At 37.2% G+C, this 24601-nt stretch overlaps 2 protein-coding genes across 3 annotated transcripts in view; one reads left to right on the top strand and one right to left on the bottom strand.

Annotated features, from left to right (window-relative positions):
• LOC137394165 (laminin subunit gamma-1-like) overlaps window positions 1–2365 on the bottom strand; it is a 43331-nt gene extending 40966 nt beyond the window's left edge. The window contains exons 1-3 of the mRNA XM_068080886.1: window positions 2179–2365; window positions 1492–1622; window positions 1187–1308 (exon numbers count right to left, since the gene is read on the bottom strand). Coding sequence (XP_067936987.1) covers window positions 1187–1308; window positions 1492–1622; window positions 2179–2365 — 440 coding nt within the window. The remainder of the gene's footprint in view (window positions 1–1186; window positions 1309–1491; window positions 1623–2178) is intronic.
• Window positions 2366–3080: 715 nt separating this feature from the next.
• On the top strand, window positions 3081–24510 carry LOC137392891 (proton myo-inositol cotransporter-like). Of its 2 annotated transcripts, none has more exons than XM_068079247.1 (12): window positions 3081–3197; window positions 5046–5136; window positions 6512–6695; window positions 7235–7408; window positions 9161–9317; window positions 10147–10261; window positions 11002–11210; window positions 12682–12845; window positions 13892–14006; window positions 16853–17091; window positions 20227–20379; window positions 23556–24510. In XM_068079247.1, the coding sequence occupies exons 2-12, from the start codon at window positions 5047–5049 to the stop codon at window positions 23711–23713; spliced, it is 1758 nt and encodes a 585-aa protein (XP_067935348.1). In that variant the 5' UTR covers window positions 3081–3197; window position 5046; the 3' UTR covers window positions 23714–24510. The 2 variants fall into 2 exon arrangements, with proteins under 2 accessions (XP_067935348.1, XP_067935347.1); XM_068079246.1 differs by lacking the exon at window positions 9161–9317 and adding an exon at window positions 8567–8723.
• Window positions 24511–24601: the final 91 nt, after the last annotated feature.

Genomic DNA, 24601 nt, shown 5'->3' with positions numbered 1-24601 from the left:
TATTATTCTGTAGAGGTCACATAAACAATAGAAGCAAAGCGCAAAACATTTTAATGTTATAAAAATGTAATAAAGATCCAATTGAAAAAGCTTCTGAGCCAGTCTAAAAGTTGCACGTAAGGTTTAGCAAACTGCGCAGCGAAATATTTATGCAATTTATGTATTATAAAACCAGTTATGCATGGTTTTTAATAATAACAGTTTAAACTGCCTCAAAAATTGACAAAATCTTTTGTTATTTTGGGGAGGATTCTCTAGGACTTTATGACAGTGTTTGTTTACCTGCAACAGGGTTTGTTTACCTGCAACAGGGTTTGTTTATCTGCAACAGGGTTTGTGTATTTGCAACAAGATTTGTTTACCTGCAACAGGGTTTGCTTATCTGCAACAGAGTATTTACTTGCAACAGGGTATGTTTACCTGCAGCAGGGTTTGTTTACCTGCAACAGGGTATGTTTACCTGCAGCAGGGTTTGTTTACCTGCAACAGGGTTTGTTTATCTGCAACAGGGTTTGTGTACCTGTAACAAGATTTGTTTACCTGCAACAGGGTTTGTTTACCTGCAACAGGGTTTGTTTATCTGCAACAGGTTTTGTGTACCTGCAACAGGGTTTGTTTATCTGCTACAGGGTTTGTTTACTTGCAACAGGGTTTGACATATTTTTCAGTAAAAAAGAGCTAAAATAGGGAAGTATGTAGCTGGAAGCTGCTTTATTTTATATAGCATTTCCCTGATGACTGTGTTTGCAAGATGTAATGTTAACATATGATTATGGAGGATACTAATAGGAGCAGCAATGTAAACATATTATTACGGAGGATACTAGTAGAAGCAGCAATGTTAACATATGATTATAGAGGATATTAGAAAGAGAAATAATGCTAACGTATTATTATGGAGAATACTAATAGAAGCAGCAATGTTAACATATGATTACGGAGGATACTAGTAGGAGCAGCAATGTTAACGTATTATTATAGAGGATACTAATAGGAGCAGGAATGTTAACATATGATTACGGAGAATACTAATAGGAGCAGCAATGTTAACATACTATTATGGAGGATACTGGAAGGAGACATAAGGTTAACATATAACGGTGAAGCGACGGAGGATACCAAAATGGATTATGGGGGATACTAGAGAAGTCTCCAGAAATAATAGGAAAGCGTGTAAGACACGTACCTTTCGATAGCTAGTGCCTGTGGTCGAACATCTGAAAGTTCATCCACAGCAACATCTGGACTAGTGAACCCAATTAATACATTTCTTATGGAGAATACATCAGTTAAATTGAGAACTATCCACTGCAACATACCCAGTCAGTTTGTTTTAACTTGAGAAGAACATTATCAGCATACAAATAGCCAACAGTATCAGTAATAGTTGATAAGTGCTGTCGAAAAATTAGACAGTTTAGACTGCTGCCTATCGATTTACCTTTAAAGCCTTTTAGCAATAAAACATTTATTTGTGCATGACACGATTACCTGTTCAGTCATTACACCCTGATTAGAAATAGAATTTTCCGATTGCCAGTAGGTCATAAATGTTGGGTCAATGTCATATATGAAGTCTGAGTGATGGTCTGTAGTAATGCATTGCAGCTCTCTTGGATCCCCTAAATTATAGAGTAGATGTCTTTTGGCACTGATAAATAAACTATTACAGCATAATATCAACAATAAGTAAATAAAATATGATATAACTTGTAACACATTCATATGCTATTTTACATTGGTATTTTCATTTATTCTATTATCTATTTTAACATTCTGGCAAACATGAAGCATATATATGCTTATATGGAAGGCTTATATATGCTTATATATTAATCCCTTGTATTCTAAGGGAATTAAGATTTTAAAAAGTATTTAACACCTGCAGATAAAGTTGGTTACAATGAAAAAACATAAACACATCTAAACAAAGTTCTTATTTAAAACAGCTTTTTTTAATTACTAAGGTATTGTGCTCCCACAATCTTTTATCCAGTCATTAAAAGTGGTCTTAGCGGAAAAATCAAATAATAATAGTAATAGCAGGTAGTAAGAGCTGGAAGCTAATAAAAAGAACAAGATGAATTCTCGCCAAAATTGAAACGAGACTGTATTGCAAGGTCTAAATTGCATTATAAAAATGCTGGGTACTATGTAATGACATATACATATATTTACCTGTATCAGGAAACCTTACATAAGTGGAGCCATTCACACATGTTGAACTGACAGTAAGAGATCTAGCAGAATTACTTTTGATTCCACTGAGAAAATTTTCTGCTATTGGAATGCAGTAGTTGTTATCACAATCATAAGGAATGACGACTCCAAAGAGAAGTATACAAACACATAGAGCTTTCAGCATAACTAGCCTATTGCCTGTAAGTACAAAGAAAACTGGGTCGATTATAATCATGCAATACCAATTAGCATGACAGATATTACATACCTAAAGAGTACATGCAATGATTACCAGACATAGAAATTGTTAGATATTCGATACCATAATTTTACTTATTAATGAACTTTAAGATACAAGACCTTCAACCCTAACAATGGCCGCTCGCATACTATTCTAGATCGTTATATTGCCTAAATAATTTGGTATTATCAAGCTTATAGTTGGTCACATAACTCAAACAGCAATGTATGTCGAATACTTCAATCATCCTGATGACTAACATATAAAATGTAGAAAACGTTATTACTGAATGAACAATGTATCTTTTCACACGATATCTTGCAATAAAAAAAATTTTGTTGAGCCTGTGCAGCCTATTGTACAATAAAATAGTAACTTTGCTCAAATTCTACCATGTAGCACGAAGTTGGTTTAAAGTATATTTTAACGCGCCATTTCATTATAACAACAATTATTCGTAATGAACGAATTCTCTTCAACATAGCTACCGATAAACATTGCGTGATAATGGGATTGCTAAAGCCGCGAAGAAACTTATTCAATCGCGCAAACGCTCAAATTGGTTTTGGGGCTACAATCTCAAATGCTGGAGTTTCCGCCCAGGTGAGTTACAGTGTACATATTCGTATTAGGTAGTTGACAAGATGCTTGCAAAGGAAACGGATGTTGTTTTCACTTTGGGCATTGTTCATATGCTTGATTAACATAAAGGTTTTTCATAGTAACTGCGTTTCTTATTTGTTATAATATAAAGGAACCAACGGAGGAGCGCAAGGTTAGTTCTTATAAAGGTTTCATCATATTATTATGATGGCCAAGCATATTAACAATTGTTTTATGTATCAAGATTCAAGACATACAATAACAGTTTATTTTACTGACATGCAGTAGTAAGATTATCAAGAACAGTTATTCTTTGTTGTAAATGTTTTTCTATTTGGTATTCTGCTCTTATAGCCATTATCTTGCTGGACATGCTTCAATTTATATGAATTTAAAATGCATTAAAGGCTTTTAGTGTTACGTATGAGGAAGCATCATGGAACGTGGTTCTATAAACAAAGTAAATCGTTGGCGTTGTATTAATTTAAATCAATTAGTATTTGCTTTATATTCTAAAAAATTGCTGAACTCTTAAATCATGTCAGTTTTTATCGACGGAATAGATTTAAAGGATGCGTTTTAAGCGCAAGCAGGCTGCTAATGCTCTAACATACTACTTTAAAGTGGGTATAGCTTTTGTTATGTTTATTGCATATAAAACTGTGCTTGCTATAAATACTATATATTTGCTCCATGCACAGAGGGTGTGAGGGAGAAAGCGAGTGAGAGAAAGATTGGGGACTGCGCTAGCTTTTGATTTTGACTGAAAAATTTGGAGGTGCATGACATTTACACGGACATACAGACAGACAATGACAAAATGGGATTTATTAATATCGATGTGTGAATGAGCACATATTGGAGTGAATGTTGACAAACATAAGCCTTGATAATAAGTAGCATTGTCGCTGCTAGCAGCAAGCATAAATAACACCAATCGCCTAAACAATTTTCCGCTGATTTAGAATTTCAATTTGTTTGTGACTTGTATACTGAATACAAAGTGTAAAGTTTTAAGAAGCACCTAAATGAATTGTACAATAAAAACTTAAATTATGAATTTAAGTATCATGTAATATTAACCCACCCATTAAAGATATGAAGGTAGTCAATACAAGGAGTACTAGTTAGTCTCAATCTATGTAATTTAGTTGTAAAACTGTTGGGAATAAAATTATTTGAGCCTTAATGTCAGCTATTCTCGAACTAATATTTTCAGTTACGATATTTTTTTTTTTTTTTTGCTGGTATGCATGTTTTTGAATTAATGAGTTTTATCATATTTTTTGTATTCAAAGATATTGACTTGAGTATTTACACAAAATATGTTTCAGACCTTATTTTAGAAATAAGGACTTGTGCAATATATAAATTTTATGTATACGCTGGCAATATATGGTAAGTCAGTAAGTGTAAGTCAGTAAGTGTTCACTCGTAATCTTGTCTACAATCATATAACTGCGCAGCAATAATATTGTTTGTAGGAATGCTAAAGCTAAGTGACTAGTTACAGAAGACTTCAAGTGTTAAATTAGTTCTAAAACGAGGTTGAATGCTGTTTTAGGTTCCTAAGCACCAATAGTTGTCGATTGCTGTATTTGGCAAGTATTTGTGTCTAAACCTAGCTGCTGTGACATGGTGAGGGCATCACAGGAGGTGTTTTTGTCATGTAGAAAGCTAACACAATGTCCTTTGAACACTTTAATTGCAATCAGCCATGGAATAATGGTGTATAATGATGATAATTACTAACACATATAATTGAGGAATGTACTAACCCAAGGACCAACTAGCAGGCACTTTTTAACAACTATGTTCCTTGGGACCTCTTGGCGCTTTGTTAATATTGATCATTTCTTGCTATAGTTCCGTGTCCTATCGAAAATATTCTATTAATAGGCCTTCTGCCGCAGTGTAAGACAACTCATCACATCTGCTTTACCAAGCATTCTGATCTACATATATGATAGCGTTTACAACATGTTGAAGAATGTATGACATTTATCATTTTACTTTTCAGAATGGGAGCAACTATGTCTAACGGAATCTGTGCGGAAGACGCATCTTTGTTAGAGAATGAACAGAGTATGAGTATAGAAGATGATCCTAGCGTTAGTATTAGTCATACTTATGAGAGTTGTCCTATCATTTTTTCACTTGCTGTACAGCGGACCCCGGGTTATAGCGTCCCTGTCTTACGGTTTTTTCACCTAACGATGTGGAACAAAGTTTTTTCGGCCCCCCCTTCCCTTCCCCGTTACAATATTTTCCTCACCATGCGACATCAACATTTCTCTCCTAATTCAAATTTTTTTAGAAAAATGTTTTGACAAGCAAGACCGAATTAGTTTGAAAAAAGTTTTAATAACGTCGGCTAAAAGTTATAGTAAAAGCGAGGCATAAAGTGCCAAACCGGAAACGGGTAATAAGAAATTAAAACGATGACAAAATTAAAGTTAAGTTGAGTAAAATCGTAAATATTAAAATTTGTCTTTAAGTGTGTGTGTGTTTAGTAAGCTAAATTCATTTAAGTTAAATTAGAAATTTATGTTACTTAGCATCACAAAAGTCTAGTTTACCAAACGCGCTGCTGTCCAAGTCTCTCTAACCACCGTGGTTCGCTACTACATACAGTGTTCTCAAATGTGAGAACTCCATACAGCGTGTACATGTACAGCACCATTACTATGTGTACATGTACAGCACCATTACTATGTGTACATGTACAGCACCATTACTATGTGTACATGTACAGCACCATTACTATGTGTACATGCACAGCACCATTACTATGTGTACATGTACAGCACCATTACTATGTGTACATGTACAGCACCATTACTATGTGTACATGTACAGCACCATTACTATGTGTACATGTACAGCACCATTACTATGCATAATAATGTTACATTTTATTGCAGGTCATAGCCACTGAATAGGTTACTATAGTTGTTAAGGTTACTATACTATTTTGTTACTAATTTTTAATATGTACAGTATGTACGGTAAATAAAATCTTTGATGTTGTTACCGTGGGTTTGCTTTGCTATAGGTTCTTATATCCCTCCATACGAAATTTCCGCCTTGCGATCCCAAGAACATCAGGACAAATTAATGTCATATGGTGGGACCCATTTTACTTGTTTAGAATTGTCATCTTATTGGTATGCATACATCAAAACACAAGTAGGTTAAATTTTTTTCATGAGTATTTCTTATTTCCTTGCATCACTATGGAAGCCAAGTTTAATCGTGAAAGTGTAATAATTGAGTAGACATGCTGTAAGCTTGTCAATGCATTAACCTGTGGAATGAAAGAACATATTAAAGCATAATCTACACCGCCTAATTTATAACCTTTTGACATTTAGTTCATGATTTATTGAGGGATCAATTTTACATTGTTCTTTTTCACCATGAGCGATCTCCTTCTTTTATTAACTGGACATGACTGGCGAGTTCATAACATACATTCTTTTATAGAATGCAATACGGCCATCAAATGCTCCTCGTACCCCGTGCTATGTCTTTATTCTGGCATTTCTCTCTGCTATCGGAGGATTTCTGTTTGGCTACGACACTGGAGTAGTCGCTGGTGCGAGTCTACCGATTGCAAAGCTGTTTGAGTTCACTACGGTGGACACAGAGCTGTTTGTTAGCATCACTAGTAAGTCGGGTTAGGTTTATATTTCTCATTTTCAAAGGTGCACGCTGGACACCAGCTGTTTATAATTGATGTCCCTATCAGACTTGGCATTAGGTTTGATTTCACACTATGTATAGGATTGAGAAACATTGAGAACTAGCTATCGAGTGGAGAAGAGAAAAACAACAGTATAAGTTTATTATGGGCTTTTAGGCATTGAGGTAAACAGTGGCTGAATATATAAGCCGCAGGTAAAATAGGTGTTAAGAAAAGGTTATTACCATTTATCCTATGGTGCCAGGACAACGACTTGTGAGGTATTGCTTGCAGCACTCAATTAGATGGCTTTGTTTATAACTGGAGATGCCGAGTTGAGATAACTATATTAGAGGTAATAACTCAGTGTCCTGATTGGTTAACATTCTCTATTACATGAGGTCTACAAAGGCAGTGAACGTACCTTAGTGTGTCACATATCAATATCTTGAAACTATCATTGTTGATAATTGATAGACAGGCGGAGTTTTATTTCATTCTCAATATTCCGTACATGTTTTTAGTTGGAGCGGCGGCTATATTTGCCATTGTTGGAGGGATCCTTAATGACAAAGTTGGTCGAAAACCGACGACTCTCATAGCAAGCGTTGTATTTACTATTGGTGCCATTGTGTTGGCTGCGGCCAATAGCACAAAAACTCTACTGATTGGTCGGTTTATAGTTGGCATTGGCATAGGTGAGAGATTATCTCCTATTACTCTGCGAATATACATTCATGTATAAACACAAGTATGTGATACGGTGTGCGCAGAACTTCAATTGCATTTGTTGTTCATATCTATTCTGTATCTGATCATTGTCTATCTCCTCAGACTTGATAGGCCCATTGAAAAATACAATCACCTTCATTGATGTGTGACTCGCGATTCCCAGCAAGTGCAAAGCACTAGCCCTGTACTCGCTAAATGGTCTCTCGCTTGCGTCTTGTTTTTGGTGTCATACCAAATTTACCAGTACCTCTGGAATCCAAACAACGAGACCATGCCTCAACTGGCTGATTCCAAAGACGGCAACTCACAATTACAAAATGGCATCATTATTTTGATGTTTAATTCTAAATAATCAATAATAAATATTAAACGAATAATAATTATTGACATGATATGAACAGCGCAGAATATAATGGGATCGAGGATTTCAACTTTTTTCTTTTGATCTGGGATTCTCTGACGATCAAGCTACTTGCTTTAATCTATTGATCGTCGTCTTTCTTATCATCGTTTAATAATGAACATGTGGTCTGCCTATCATACGTCAATTTCTGCATGTGTCTGTGGCACAGACACACAGCACAGACTCTGTGCTAAAACTGTTTCTGGCACAGGCATTTTAAACTTTGGATATAAGAAGCTTTTGTACGGCACAACAGGCAGATACCATGGCTCTTGTCTATCATGAGCTCATTGCACCATTGTACTTGAGGGGACATGGCCTCTCACAAACGCTCACTTAGCTCATCCTGCTAGCTAAATTAAGATCCACTTTTCACCAGTGAGATGAAGAAAGCTCAAATTAAAATTTGCTTGAATATTTTTAAAGTGTTTTTTAAACTTGATATTTCTATATACAGGCAGAGCTTAAACAATATGCTATATGTAGCCTTAAAAACAGCCTCGGCTGTTGCCAGCTGTTACTCGGTCATGTGACTCGATCTTCTGTTTTTTACAATGATTTCTAATGGTCATTTCCATTCCAATTGAAATTAGTTGGGAGTTAACAACAAGTAATAGATAATATGCTGTCTAAACAAAATTTTGCAGATTTTTAAAGTCAATTCCATTTAAAGACGTTTGAGATGTTTTTATGGTGTACGGTAAAAACGCTGTGTTGTTAGGCATGGCCAGTGTAACAGTGCCTATTTATATTGCGGAGGCCACTCCACCGCACCTCCGTGGACCACTTGTCTCTCTCAACCAGGCTTTCATATCTGGAGGGATGTTTGTCTCTCTACTAGTCTCTGGTGCCTTCTGTCCACTCAGTGGTGGCTGGCGGTGAGTCAGTCCATACGCCGCTTCCTCTCTTGCGTCACTCATAAATTGGGGTTTAGCCATCTACGGTAGAGCTAGACAACTCCTAAACATGATTGATCAAGTTAATTGTAAGGAGACAATTTCTGAATTATGTAGAACGGTTTTAGAATACGGTATTTAAATTATATTTTCACGATTTTACAGCTCAGGTGATTGGTTGCTAGGAAATTCGCAATCTCAAACATTGTCTTGAATACACACAAAGGGTAGCAAATTTTGAAAAATTCATTCAAATTTTCCCTCCTAAAGGGTAAGGGGCTTATTATACTAAACAAGGAGGTTCATTTTCATTAGGTTCATGTAGCTGTTCAGTATATTTTAGAAATTGTCTTCTCGGTGGGAATGCTCTCTCATAGAGACATTCTGCTATTTTCTACTGCTGATTGCTTTTTCTGCAGGCCTCTCTTCATGCACTGTACCCGTTTATGTGAGTGAGTGCAGCCCTCCCACTCTGCGAGGTATGCTTGTCACACTCATCAACCTGTGCATCACTGCCGGCCAGTTCACATCAAGTGTCGTCGATGGCTTATTCTGTCGCACCGTGGGTGGCTGGAGGTGTGTAACCTGTCATGGGGTGTCATGAGTGTGCAACTTCTCACAGAGTGCCATTTTGGAGCAGTTGACATTGGATTGTTAATATCAATTGTCAATTGAGTCGCATACATGTCTGCCTCGGCAGTCCTTTGCAAATTACCCTAATAATAGTACAAACAACAACTTGACTTGAGCTAACATAAGTCTAAATGGTAAGATTCTAATGCAATGGTGATTTAATACAAGGCCATTCTACCGAAAGTTTGTAAAAGTATAATTATAAGTTGTCGATAAGTGACCGTTTTATTTTTACTGTCCTACTCTAAGTGATAAGATACCTGCTCTATCTATCGACTCTTTACAGCCAGGATTGTTCCTCTTTGGGTGTGAATTATGACTCATTGCATTCAACTGGCGGCTGTATAGCTCTTTGGTGATTCATTTTCAAGTAAACTTGATTTGTTGTTTTTTGCATCACCTAAACATAATCAGCTGGTCGTATGTTTGTGCATAATTAAGTAATTTGTTCGTATCCTTAATCCTCTGCTGTAAATTGTTTAACCATTATTGTATTTATTATATACTTCATTATTATATACTTCCATTATTGTTAGCTGTCACTTTCTTCAACCGTCGATGGATAACATTTGATATACTCTTAGTTGACCAAATGAACTATTTATTTAATTCAGCCAAGAGCAGTGTTGTATAAAACTCACCAATATTATTCAAACCATAGAACATTGTCGAAGTCACCAACTGCAAGAGAGAGAAACTTTAATAGTGCATAATGAATAGCGTGACCGCTTGTTAGAACGCAACAGTATTGAATTGGTGCATCATTTGGTAGATGGATGCTGGGATTAGCCGCTACCCCAGCTATTGTACAGTTCTTTGGCTTCATCTTCATGCCAGAGAGTCCGAGGTGGCTGGTGAGTCAAGGGAAAGACCAAGAGGCTATTCGGGTGAGTAAACCATTATCTTGGCTGTAGGTATCCTTGATCACCTAATATAGTGGTATAGTCGGGTATCCTTGATCACCTAATATAGTGGTCTAGTCAGGTATCCTTGATCACCTAATATATACTGGTCTAGTCAGGTATCCTTGATCACCTAATATACTGGTCTAGTCAGGTATCCTTGATCACCTAATATAGTGGTCTAGTCAGGTATCCTTGATCACCTAATATAGTGGTCTAGTCAGGTATCCTTGATCACCTAATATATACTGGTCTAGTCAGGTATCCTTGATCACCTAATATACTGGTCTAGTCAGGTATCCTTGATCACCTAATATAGTGGTCTAGTCAGGTATCCTTGATCACCTAATATACTGGTCTAGTCAGGTATCCTTGATCACCTAATATACTGGTCTAGTCAGGTATCCTTGATCACCTAATATAGTGGTCTAGTCAGGTATCCTTGACCACCTAATATACTGGTCTAGTCAGGTGTACCACTAGTACAGATGGACCAATTGACGCGCACAAAGTATCCTAGGAGTCTGACAAGGCCAGCATTTGTGGAGACTTGGAGAGAGTTGGAATACTTTCATCATTGAGCAGCATTCCTTGCACTGTTCTCATGAATATGTGACATTGCATGTTCTGTCACACAAATTATGCAATGTCACACAGGCTTTAGGAGGCGCATGAGAACTAAACTTTGAACTGAAGATCTTACTGTTAAACATGTTTATATGAAGGTGCTACAAAGGCTTAGAGGTACTCTAGACGTCAATGATGAATACAATGGCATCAAGGCGGCGTGTGATGAAGAGACCAGATGTAAAGAGGTGCTGGGCAACCAGTTTATTGGCAAAAAGGTGTGGGACAGTCTACCAGTTAGAAGAGCTCTTATTATTGGCTGCATGCTTCAGCTCTTCCAACAAATCACAGGCATCAACACAGTCATGTAAGGCTATATAGTTCGTGTTCTACCTTATCTACAAGGGTTGTGTCTATTACAAAACAATATAAGTGGGCATTGATAAATACTCACTAATCTCCAAGTGTAAAATACATTACAGTTGCATTAAATTCTTCCAGGAAATTTATGAACTTGTGTTATCAGTAGCGAACATGTCACAGCTATGCGGTATTACGTGCATTACATGCTATCACTACTGCGCAGCATGCAGATACACACAGTACAAATATTTTCTAACGCGCAGTAAGCAGTATTGGTGCAGTGGCTATATTACCTACTGCACAGGATGCCATGCTGGTTACGATGGGAGTGTTGCTAGTGCACATTTCGTAGTGCTTAATGTAGTAGGAACTTTTGCATTACATTCTAAATACAGGCACAGCACTTTTCCATGAAAACTCATCACATAATCAAATATTGAGTTGACTTTCATTTAACCACAACACTAATGTTAGATTATGAACGCTGCTCAACCTTTAGTGTGAGTGGGCAATTAAATTTTAAATTAATATCTTTAATTTAAATTAAAGATAATAATATTAATAGATATTAATATTTTAAATTAATATCTATTATTGTTTTAATACGTAATCTTAATAAGAATATAAAGACCCCAATTCATCGAAATGGTGATAATGCCGGACTGTCTATTCCGAAATGATATGGGGAGTTGGAGCCCAAGTTCATGAACTTGCTGAACATAACATCTGATTGTATATAATACAGTACAGACGTTTATAGAACCAGCAGTGATAGCTGTTCCACGGTATTAACTTCATACTAATGCGCAGATGCAGTACGCATACAGTTTTAAGTTTCAAGGTTTCAAGAATGTGCATTTGCATTTGCAGTATGCATGAACTGCTGGGTTTCAGGTAATGCGTCGTAGAAGTAGATGGCAGTAGACAATTTGCAGTAGGAGCGCAGTTGCATGTGCTACTGTGCATTATAAATTGTAATGCCCTGTGAAATGACTGTGTACTGCACTTCGATGTTGTGGTGCAGTTATAATGCATCACACGCCCTGAAGTTCACTGCTAAACTTTTTTATTTATTTCATCAGTGTTCTCCTCAGTATTAACTATCCTATGAATGTACGTTCCAGTATACGGACCTTGACCTTCTTCTATAGGTTCTACTATATTAACAGCATTAATAAGTCAATCTTGTGTTAGTATCATTTTATTTGTAAATAGCCAGTGGATGCTGGTTTCATGCAGCGGTCGAACCGATTGTGAGTGGTGTATTTTGAGAATGTTTCGTTAGAATTGTTTTATCTCAAAAATCAGTTTTTAATTTAACATTGATTTGAATATGATAAAGGGGACTCGTGTTTACGGTAAATGGGAAATTGCAGTAAGATGCAAAACATCTGTAGAAGTCTACAATTGATGATATAGTTGTCACAATCTTACTTTGTTGGTCAGCTGCGCTGTAATAACTCCCTTTTCTACAGGTACTACAGCGCAACTATAATAAGCATGGCTGGCGTACAGGATCCGTGTAAAGCCATATGGTATGCCTCCATCACTGCTCTGGTCAACTTCCTCTTCACCTTTGTCGGCATCGCTCTTGTTGAACGTATCGGCAGAAGAATGCTTTTTCTCTCAAGCCTGTTAGGTCTGTCGCTCACAGCAATCTGTAGCTTTCTGTTGAGCTGCCAGCCCTTAAGATTGTAATTACCTACAAAATAAGTAGTTGTCTACTCCTGTCTAACTCTGTTGGATTGGTCAATTCGCTTCTCAATTAGATGAAATGTTTGTCGTTTGTATGTGGAATAGCAAAGAGAAGCACTTCCTTGGTTTGTAGCATAAGTTCCTATTTTTACTGGAACGAAATAAACATTTGCTTTCACCAAATGTTTAAAGAAAACGGAACTGTTGAGTTTCGCAATTATTAAAAGGTAGCTACTGTAGTTGTGTTTTATCTTTCGGCTCAATCTTATTTAGGATTTGTCACCGTTAGCTTTTTATGTGTCTGATTATATCTGGAAGCATTTATAAATAGTTTATAGTACGCCAACACTGTCAGTCAGCTTCCACCAGCCTAACTAAAAGATTCTACTAGCTGTAGATTGTTGACTTTTGCACATGTGCTGCTTGATCGCTGTCACACAGCTCTTTAAGGTGCTCCATCAGTACACATAGCCTTAGTGAACCATTGGTCTAATCTATGATTTATCTTATAACTCACCAAACTACTGAGTGGTAATAGCCTTAGTGAACCATTGGTCTAATCTATGATTTGTCTTATACCTCACCAAACTACTGAGTGGTAATAGCCTTAGTGAACCATTGGTCTAATCTATGATTTATCTTATATCTCACCAAACTACTGAGTGGTAATAGCCTTAGTGAACCATTGGTCTAATCTATGATTTGTCTTATACCTCACCAAACTACTGAGTGGTAATAGCCTTAGTGAACCATTGGTCTAATCTATGATTTGTCTTATACCTCACCAAACTACTGAGTGGTAATAGCCTTAGTGAACCATTGGTCTAATCTATGATTTGTCTTATACCTCACCAAACTACTGAGTGGTAATAGCCTTAGTGAACCATTGGTCTAATCTATGATTTATCTTATACCTCACCAAACTAAGTCGTCTTCTTTCTCAAGTCCTTTATAATTTTACTTCTGTAGTAAATCTGTTTCTTTTTGCAGGTGTAACCATATCTCTTGTCTTTCTGGGAATAGGCTTCCAAGTAGAGGCTGGCACAGCCCCTGACGTTACCCTCCCTTCAGACTTTACTTCTGATCTTTGCTCGACGCAGTTTAGGTAAACCTCTTCTCATCTGCACCATTCGCTCGCTGTATCCAATACTTTCTGAAGCTGGCCAGCTTTATTGCATCATTGCAAGCATTCGTTGAAACAAGTGTAGCATATGCATGCTAATTTTATCAAAGACTACCTGAATGCTGGCGTTGCATGGGTAATAAAAAAAGTTTTTGTCTAGAAAATTTATTTTTAATTGCCTAAGTTTCTTTGCTCAATTAATTTGAGTAACTTTAATTAGTTTAAATCTAGATATGCATATGAATCTGTGTTTGTCTGTTGTTGGTGTGTCCAGTTATAGGGATGAAGTTTTAGGAGCAAAAGATCCAGTTTGCACTGGATTTGAACTCGAAGCTTCCAGGTTTGCAGACAGGCGACCTAATCCACTAGGCCAAGCAGCTACATCGCTATACAATGGAACAGTTATGGCCATACTCATTACATTGGTTAAAATAGGCATGCCTAAAGCGCTTAAAAATATTGTTGGTTACTACTACTATTACGATTATCAAGTTGGCTTTTTAAGTTTCTCAAATTCATTGGGTAATTATTTTATTACCTGTGCAATCCGATACCATGCTAAGATTGTTAGGAAAATAGATTTCACCGCACAGGAATCGAACCCAGATATTTGGATTATCAACCGAGCGCACTACCATCTGTGCTACGTGATCACTCTCACATTTCTAATAATAATTGTGCACATAGTTATTACACATGATGATCTCTTACGGCGCACGGGCCTGTCAGAGTACTAGTCCTTACTATAATAACAGCTGTGTTCATCCCTCTGAAGTCAGTATTAGGAAAAAGTTTGCCTCATGTTCATGATCTCTCATGCAATCATGATCTTCACGCGTTCTGGTTGAAGCGCGCTATTTTAACGGCATTAAAGATTGGCAGGTATAATAACCATGTGCACAACTATGTGCACAATGCCGCATTGCGTAGTGGTTAGCTCGCCCGTTTGCAAAACTGGTGGTTCCAAGTTCAAATCCAATGCAAAGCAGTTTTGTTCGTGCGTATTTTATCGCCTTAACTGGACATACGAATGACAGACACGCACATTTATATAGATAGATATAGATGTGCTACCCGGCGTTGCCCGGGTAATAAAAGTCTTTGGCCAGAAAATTGATTTATATTTATAACAACATTTGTCATTCTAACTTTTAAACTTCGTTTAAAAGCTATTTCCCTGCTAAAATTGCAATACTTTTTATCAAAATTTATACCTGTTAGTATTGTCTGTTGATCAGAAGTAAACGATTTAAGAATGAACCACCAACATCTGTTTGTGTTGAGTGCCTGCTAATACAGATACTCTATGTTAGAATTGTGCCAGATAGCTTTAGAATTTCAAGCAGGACTAGCATCAATGCTACTTGCTTGTATAGATAGGGGAGCCCTTAGCCAGTCCCCTCATGAACTATTGTGCACCGTAGCAGGATATTTGCTATTTCTAAGCTAAGGTTGCAATTGCTAAGGATGATTGCGCTATAAGTAGGAAGTACACGATCGATTACACATACAAGCATTTGAATACCCATCGCGTATCCCTCAGTTTCAAGATAAATACAACAATTTTACTCTAGCCTTGACTTGCATGCATGACGGTACACGACAACCAAGTCGGCCAGGTTCTATAGACAGTGGTGCGGTAGAGCATCTGCAAAAGCCAACGGCTCAAGATTTATATATATGTTTTAATTTTTCAAGGCTATAATAACTGAACACTTGCCTTATAACAAATGCATTCAGTGCGTGCTAAAGGGTTCTTTAGATTTGTTCCGAGGCCTTTGATAGAGTAATTACCATATCTCTGTCATACTTCAATGAAAGCGGTGTGTGAAGATAACTACCAGTTTATGGGTACTCATAGGACTAAATGAATTTTTATTGCGTATTGCACATAATAGATATTGTTTCAATATTTCGTCACGTGTACCTTTGTGAAATGCCGGTAGGGAATGTAGAAGTGTCCCACATTTGAGGATTTGCCTCCCCTGAAGTTAAAATGAACATCTGTGCAGTAATTGATATGCGTACTGAGTGGAACTTCCTGTTTGAGAGTGTATTTAGGTGGAGAATGTATGCCGGTTTCAACAGATGATTAATTTTATCAGAATATGAAGTAGTCAGAAGATATGCTTGCTCAATCCATCTCGGTGATCTTGCTCTCCGCAAAAGTTAATTTTGTGAGCCGTACAGATTTTGCAAGATTTGTCCAGACATGCTTCTTTTGGCTTTGCGATCTTGCTGGTTGTTTATATAAAGCATGAAGATGATTTGTCAGTTCACAAAAAGTCAATACTACTACTTTGTTGTCGGAACTGTTAGTCTCAAGTGTCGTGAATCAGAGCTTTGAAAAATCACTATTATTTGTAGTTGTTGCATGCATGGAGTCAATAGATGCATGGAGTCAATAGATGCATGGAGTCAATAGATGCATGGAGTCAATAGATGTATTGCCTATGTATTTTAGTGATTAGGTTATACTTTATGACTATGTTTAGAGATAATAACGACATGGATTTTGTGATGAACAAAGGTTTAGGTCTGTTTTCATTCAGTGCAGCACGAATGACATGGATGTACAGGTTCTTTCGTTTCAACTCTGGAACTAGAGAACCTGTACATCCATGTCATTCAGTGCAGCACGAATGACATAGGTGTACAGGTTCTCTAGTTTTAATTCTGGAACTGGAACAAAGAAGGCAACTAAGCCTTTTGGTTTGTGAGTTTTAGCTGAGAAATTGTACTTGTCAATTCTGCATTGAGTAGCCGGCCACCCACACAGCCGTCTAGTAAAGATTGCTAGTGTTCTTGCACTTCTCTATATTTCATAGTACATGCACAGCATGCATAGAAGATAAAAACTGTGGGTTCTGCTTCAACAAGGATCCCCTGACTCAAAAGATCAACTCTACCTGCCTTTCAAGCGACGAACACTTTACTGCCTCTGTTAGTGGCCTCTGCTCTGACATGTCTAGTTCAGGCTACTCGTGGGCGTATGACTACTGCCCAACCCCATATGCGTGGATGGCAATTCTTGGCATGGTCTTTTATCTCGCCTCCTTTTCTCCAGGTATGATTATTACTTCTGTATGGTGTCTTTTTGTCAATCACATTTGCACTGCAGGTGTAGGACTACTGGAATCTCTACATATTAAAGTTTCAACTAGGAAAAGTCTTCTGGTAGAAATCTTGCTTTGACTTATGAAAGATGTATTCAGATACAAAAGACTTTTAGTGGTATCTTACCCCGTTTGCCTCTCGTGGGTGTGACTTACAACGCATCTCACTGTTTCATTTGTTACCGAAAATCAGTAGACTACAAGTGTTTTGTCATCATTCGTTGTATAATTTTGAGTTATCATATATCATAGAGGTGCTCCGATTCTAAAATCACCAGACCATTCGGATACCGATCTGATATGATCGAAGCTATAAATCTTTTATATAAAGTATATAAATCTTTTTACTTATGCTCGTAAAAACATTTACTCTGAGCAAAACAAGATCAATACAACACCCCCTCCCCTTCCCCCTCTTGACTCTTCTGACCGTCATCTTCCCACTGCCAAAACAAGATCACTACAACATCCCCCCCCTCCTTCCCCCTCTTGACTCTTCTGACCGTCATCTTCCCACTGCCAAAACAAGATCAATACAACACCCCCTTCCCCCTCTTAACTCTTCTGACCGTCATCTTCCCACTGCCAAAACAAGATCAATACAACACCCCCTTCCTCTCCCCCTCTTAACTCTTCTGACTGTCATCTTCCCACTGCCAAAACAAGATCAATACAACACCCCCTTCCCCCTCTTAACTCTTCTGACTGTCATCTTCCCACTGTCAAAACAAGATCAATACAACACCCCCTTCCTCTCCCCCTCTTAACTCTTCTGACTGTCATCTTCCCACTGCCAAAACAAGATCAATACAACACCCCCTTCCCCCTCTTAACTCTTCTGACCGTCATCTTCCCACTGCCAAAACAAGATCACTACAACATCCCCCCCTCCTTCCCCCTCTTGACTTTTCTGACCGTCATCTTCCCACTGCCAAAACAAGATCAATACAACACCCCCTTCCCCCTCTTAACTCTTCTGACCGTCATCTTCCCACTGCCAAAACAAGATCAATACAACACCCCCTTCCTCTCCCCCTCTTAACTCTTCTGACTGTCATCTTCCCACTGCCAAAACAAGATCAATACAACACCCCCTTCCTCTCCCCCTCTTAACTCTTCTGACTGTCATCTTCCCACTGCCAAAACAAGATCAATACAACACCCCCTTCCCCCTCTTAACTCTTCTGACCGTCATCTTCCCACTGCCAAAACAAGATCAATACAACACCCCCTTCCTCTCCCCCTCTTAACTCTTCTGACTGTCATCTTCCCACTGCCAAAACAAGATCAATACAACACCCCCTTCCTCTCCCCCTCTTAACTCTTCTGACTGTCATCTTCCCACTGCCAAAACAAGATCAATACAACGGCCCCTTCCTCTCCCCCTCTTAACTCTTCTGACTGTCATCTTCCCACTGCCAAAACAAGATCAATACAACACCCCCTTCCCCCTCTTAACTCTTCTGACTGTCATCTTCCCACTGCCAAAACAAGATCAATACAACACCCCCTTCCCCCTCTTAACTCTTCTGACTGTCATCTTCCCACTGTCAATGGCCATCGCTTGGCCTCGTCTAGATAGCCAATGCCTTAAGTCAACAAACATGCTATTTGTAGTTTTTTATTCGTTATTTTTCTGCTTTTTCCTTCAATGTGTTCTTTTATATTTACTTTGCAGTAATATATTTCTAATATGTATTTGTTAGTTTTAACCATTACATGTATTTATAATTTATACAAATGTTATATCCACGAGTTTCGTGGGGCTTGGAATGAAATAGGTCATTTATGTAGTAGAATCCACTTATACTTAGAGCATAACTGCCATGAACAGCTTTCATTGTTTTTTCTAGGTAAATCAAACACGCTGATTCTGATTTGGTACTCAAAATAAAGATTGGTCCACTAACTTTCAAACTCTTTTTTGTTTTTGAAAGATTTTTTACTGCAATTCAATATTGGTGTCGCAAACAACACAATTGACACAACAAGCCCCGCCCATAAATATGTGACGTAGCCTAGCTTTTTAGGGACGGAAGTTGGGGATGTTTAGTCCGATCTAAAATTATAGAGATGGGTGTCTTAAAACCCGTTATTCTCTAAGTTCAGCTTTCAAAATAATCTCTGTCTTTTCTGAAAGGTAGATAAGCTATTTAATTTTGCTTGTATCGTGTTACAGGATGTTTCATAGGCTGAACGCCAAGAAGAAATGAGCTCTAAAAAGCGTGATAACAACGCTAGCTTGTGATATAATCGCGCTTTTTCAGCTCATTTTTCTCGGCGTTCAGCCTATTAAACATTCTGTAGCATCCTCTTCAAGTATTGTTAAATAGCTTATCTACCTTTCATAAAAAACTGAGATGATTTTGAAACTGTTTGTAACAGTTATGCTTTAAGAAACTTTCTACTTACAAAATACTTTCCAGGACGAATTAATTTCGTAAGTAGAGGTTTCACTATATATCTATTGTGTTTAATAATTGCATTTTACGCTACTCATATTAATTTTACGCTAATACTTGCCCCTTTACGCATTCACCAGCAATGTGTTGTCATTGACTGCTGTCAGTTGGGTGCTATTGGAGTGTCCAACATACAAAAGAGCACAAGATAATTTTATTAGCTAACCGTCCTATCAGCCAAAACCTTTGCTTTGTAGTCATGGAAACAAAGAGCTGCCACATTATAGGCAGAGAAGCATTCCATGAAATTGCAAATTAAACTTACACATGAAACTGCTTTATATTGTAGAAATAGGTTGTAGCTTTGTGTGTGCAGTCATGTATGTATAAAAATAGTCGATAACCCTTATATCATAAGGAAAACAGTGTGGAGTATTAGCATAAAGTTGACTGCACTGGTTAAATTTATCAGCATGTCTTCTTATCTCTTGCAGGTTCTGAGTTTAGCATCCACCTTCATGCCATGTTCTTATTGGTTAGCGAATTATAGTATAAGTTCTCATTGAAATTTTTCTATCGCTTTTCATTGCCTGAATGAAAAAGATTTAGTAGCTTGCTTATTACAAGGCTTTATAAAAGTATACATGTAGTTTGTAGATATAAACTCTTCCTCACTATCCGTAGGTATGGGGCCGATGCCATGGACGATCAACTCTGAAATTTACCCTTTGTGGGCCAGAGGCTTTGGAAACGCTTTAGCAACATTCACTAACTGGGCATTTAACCTTCTTATATCCATGACATTTCTTTCACTCTCCGAGGCTATTACTAGACAAGGTGGGTTTACATACATTCACTCTCTGAGGCTATTACTAGACAAGGTGGGTTTACATACATTCACTCTCTGAGGCTATTACTAGACAAGGTGGGTTTACATACATTCACTCTCCGAGGTTATTGCTAGACAAGGTGGATTTACATACATTCAGTCTCTGAGGCTATTACTAGACAAGGTGGGTTTATATACATTCACTCTCTGAGGCTATTAGTAGACAAGGTTGGTTTACATACATTCACTCTCCGAGGTTATTACTAGACAAGGTGGATTTACAGACATTCAGTCTCTGAGGTTATTACTAGACAAGGTGGATTTGCATACATTCAGTCTCTGAGGCTATTACTAGACAAGGTGGGTTTACATACATTCACTCTCTGAGGCTATTAGTAGACAAGGTTGGTTTACATACAATCACTCTTCGAGGTTATTACTAGACAAGGTGGATTTACATACATTCAGTCTCTGAGGCTATTAGTAGACAAGGTTGGTTTACATACATTCACTCTCCGAGGTTATTACTAGACAAGGTGGATTTACAGACATTCACTCACCGAGGTTATTACTAGACAAGGTGGATTTACATACATTCAGTCTGAGGCTATTAGTAGACAAGGTTGGTTTACATACATTCACTCACCGAGGTTATTACTAGACAAGGTGGATTTACATACATTCAGTCTCTCAGGCTATTACTAGACAAGGTGAATTCACATACATTCAGTCTCTGAGGCTATTACTAGACAAGGTGGGTTTATATACATTCACTCTCTGAGGCTATTAGTAGACAAGGTTGGTTTACATACATTCACTCACCGAGGTTATTACTAGACAAGGTGGATTTACATACATTCAGTCTCTCAGGCTATTACTAGACAAGGTGAATTCACATACATTCAGTCTCTGAGGCTATTACTAGACAAGGTGGGTTTATATACATTCACTCTCTGAGGCTATTAGTAGACAAGGTTGGTTTACATACATTCACTCTCCGAGGTTATTACTAGACAAGGTGGATTTACAGACATTCAGTCTCTGAGGCTATTACTAGACAAGGTGGGTTTGGGTTTACATACATTCACTCACCGAGGTTATTACTAGACAAGGTGGATTTACATACATTCAGTCTGAGGCTATTAGTAGACAAGGTTGGTTTACATACATTCACTCACCGAGGTTATTACTAGACAAGGTGGATTTACATACATTCAGTCTCTCAGGCTATTACTAGACAAGGTGAATTCACATACATTCAGTTTCTGAGGCTATTAACATGCACCCACATCTTTAGGATTGTACTGAATATGTTTATATCAATTTACTTTTATGAGATTGTTCGCATATCTACATGTACCTGTGAGGCCATCACGAAAAGCACTATAAAGTACGCGCTCCTACAAAGTAAATAATTTGTTCCAGAACTTGTATCCAGAATCTGTACAGTAACTGCAGTATTAATGGTTTATATCTACAATTTTTTACATTTTGGCAACTTCACTCGGTTCATGTTTAAGGTAATTTTAATAAGTTAAGAAGAGGTCACTCCTTAGATGTCAATTTACATCAGTTCTTTTCATTTTTTTCTAGACAGCACAGTCCATTTTTAAAAGGAAAAATATTACAGAATGTCTTATGTCTAAAATAGAGTAAAACCAAAAATATAGCTTTGTTATGCGTATTAGGACATATTATTATTTTTACGTATTATCTGTCCATCATGGTTTGAGGTGAGGAAAATATGGCTTTTGATGGGAATAAACTCATGACATTCGACTTGTTTGTTTTTATATAATATTTATTGAAGTTAACGTGAGAATAAAGACACACAGACACACACTCACACCTATATATACACGTTCACACAGACATGTACATACACTGACAGACACACACTCACACCTATATATACATGTTCACACAGACATGTACATACACTGACAGACACACACTCACACCTATATATACACGTTCACACAGACATGTACATACACTGACAGACACACACTCACACCTATATATACACGTTCACACAGACATGTACATACACTGACAGACACACAGACAAAATATTTTATGTTCAAAATAGAGCAAAACAAAAATAATTTTACTATACGAATTAGGAGTTGTGCGTGGATGAGATTGTGACTTCATTCGGAGGAGTGACCGCATACACACATACACACACGCATACACACACGCATACAAACACGCACACATACACACGCACATGTATGTACATACACATACACACACAGTAAACCAGCTGGCGAGCAGATCTCCTCCTTCATGATATTGACCGAATTATATTTAAAGAGGTTTTTTCCATATTCTTTGTTAATAGAGGGAGTAAAATGAGTACAGTTAGACCTCAGACTTTTGTGAAAATTTTGTTCAGTCTGCCTGATGATATAGTCATACAATCATATAGCCATATAGCTTGGTGTATCGACACTCCAATATCTGCATCAATACATCGCTTTGAAGTATTTCAGAATTATTGCGCAGTAACTTATTTTCTGTATTTTGTTGACACACCTGACGATCTCTGACAGCGAACTAGATTGACAGGGCATTAGTATATATATATATAATTGAAAGAGTCCTATATGTACGTCGATTTCTCTCTCTCTCTCATGCGGTGCAATAGATATCGATATTTTTAGGGCTAACTATCGGATCGAGTTTGAGAATTTGAACCAACTTGACACTTTACATTATATGGAATTCTTTCTGTTGTACAAAGCAAAAACTTTACATAAATTTTTTATGCTATGTGGAATTTATCTTTTAGGAGGTCTACGCTATATAAGCGTCTCCTGTGTATTGATAACATAATATACATTAAACTTTTTATTCCAATTGTTTCTAGCCACAAGTTCCTAGTGGCTTTTGAATAGCTCCAGTTGAAAGGTTTTTTCTAGCATGTAGTATGGCACTCTGAGGAAGTTTGTGAACTTATTATAATTGCTATATCATATACAGCCAATGGTAACTGTAGAAAAACTAAAAACAAACAATGATGTAAAGATAGGCCCTGAGTTTATTAAAATAAATTTCCTTTTGCAAACTGAGTATTTACATGTATTTATATTCTTCTGACTGTAAATTTCTGACAATATGATTAGATATATATATATATGTACAGGACTTTCACTGACAAATGTTACTTTTCTTTCAGGTGCTTTTTATCTTTATGCCTCGTTCGGAGTTGTCGGTTGTATCTTTTTCTTTCTCTTCCTGCCCGAGACCAAAGGTCGAACTCTGGAAGAAATGGAATCCTTGTTTTCTGGCAGCTGGTATGTAAAAGATAAATCACGCCAGAGATCGGCAGATTGAGCAAGAGTTATCCTTCCTTGTTGGCTAGCAACTGTTAGCAAAAATGCCTCTAAAATTGTATTTTTGTTTTTCTACAAAACTGCTGGGCACGTAATTAATGGTAGTAATTCATGTCTATATGTGACTGTTCAATGCTTTTAATTGGTTGTCTCAATACTCAACAAAGTCATCTCTATGCAATGCTATTATGTTTTTTAGATATATATTATCTGATTTCTGTTCTGTCAAAAATTTTGGTGTAAACTTTCCATGCATCCAGTCATTGCTGTGTGGATGATGGAAACCATTTGGTTAAATCTATCATGTGTAGTGAATTGTTCTATACTAACATCTCTCACTGCTCAGACACGAACGTTTTGTCATTTTAAGGGGTGGAAAATTCATTTAACATATTCGGAATCAGTTGTTTGTTTTTAAACTTTAAAATTCCTATTTATGTATTCTCTTTGCAAGTTTCTACTAAGATATTACTGACCAAATAAGTTATAAGTAGTGTGTTTGCAATATCTTTGCGTCTTTTTTATCTCTCTCACTACAGATATTTGTATCTGCACAATTACATGTAATTGAGGCATATAAGCTATGCATAAATCCGTCTCCAACCAATTTTATTGCAAATATGCAATTTCCTTTGCAGGCTTTTCAACTTTGTACATTTATTATATCTCTTGTCAGATTATTTGATGATATTGTGTGAAGTAATTTTAAGTACCACAGGCTACTGTGGATGCTGTAAAATCTACTAATCTATTTTAGCTGTTTTTATATACAAATAAAACGAGTTGTCTGCTCGCGGGTGGGAAGATCTTAAATTTACAACAATAACTTCCGGGATTCATAGAATCTCGCTCTCATAGAATTGGCAAAAATTGATTAATAAATGTGGTG

This window comes from Watersipora subatra, chromosome 4 (assembly GCF_963576615.1).
Source record: "Watersipora subatra chromosome 4, tzWatSuba1.1, whole genome shotgun sequence".
Taxonomy (NCBI): Eukaryota; Metazoa; Bryozoa; class Gymnolaemata; order Cheilostomatida; family Watersiporidae; genus Watersipora; species Watersipora subatra.
The sequence above is the reverse complement of the archived record's forward strand: the minus strand, read 5'-3'. Positions and strand labels throughout refer to the sequence as shown.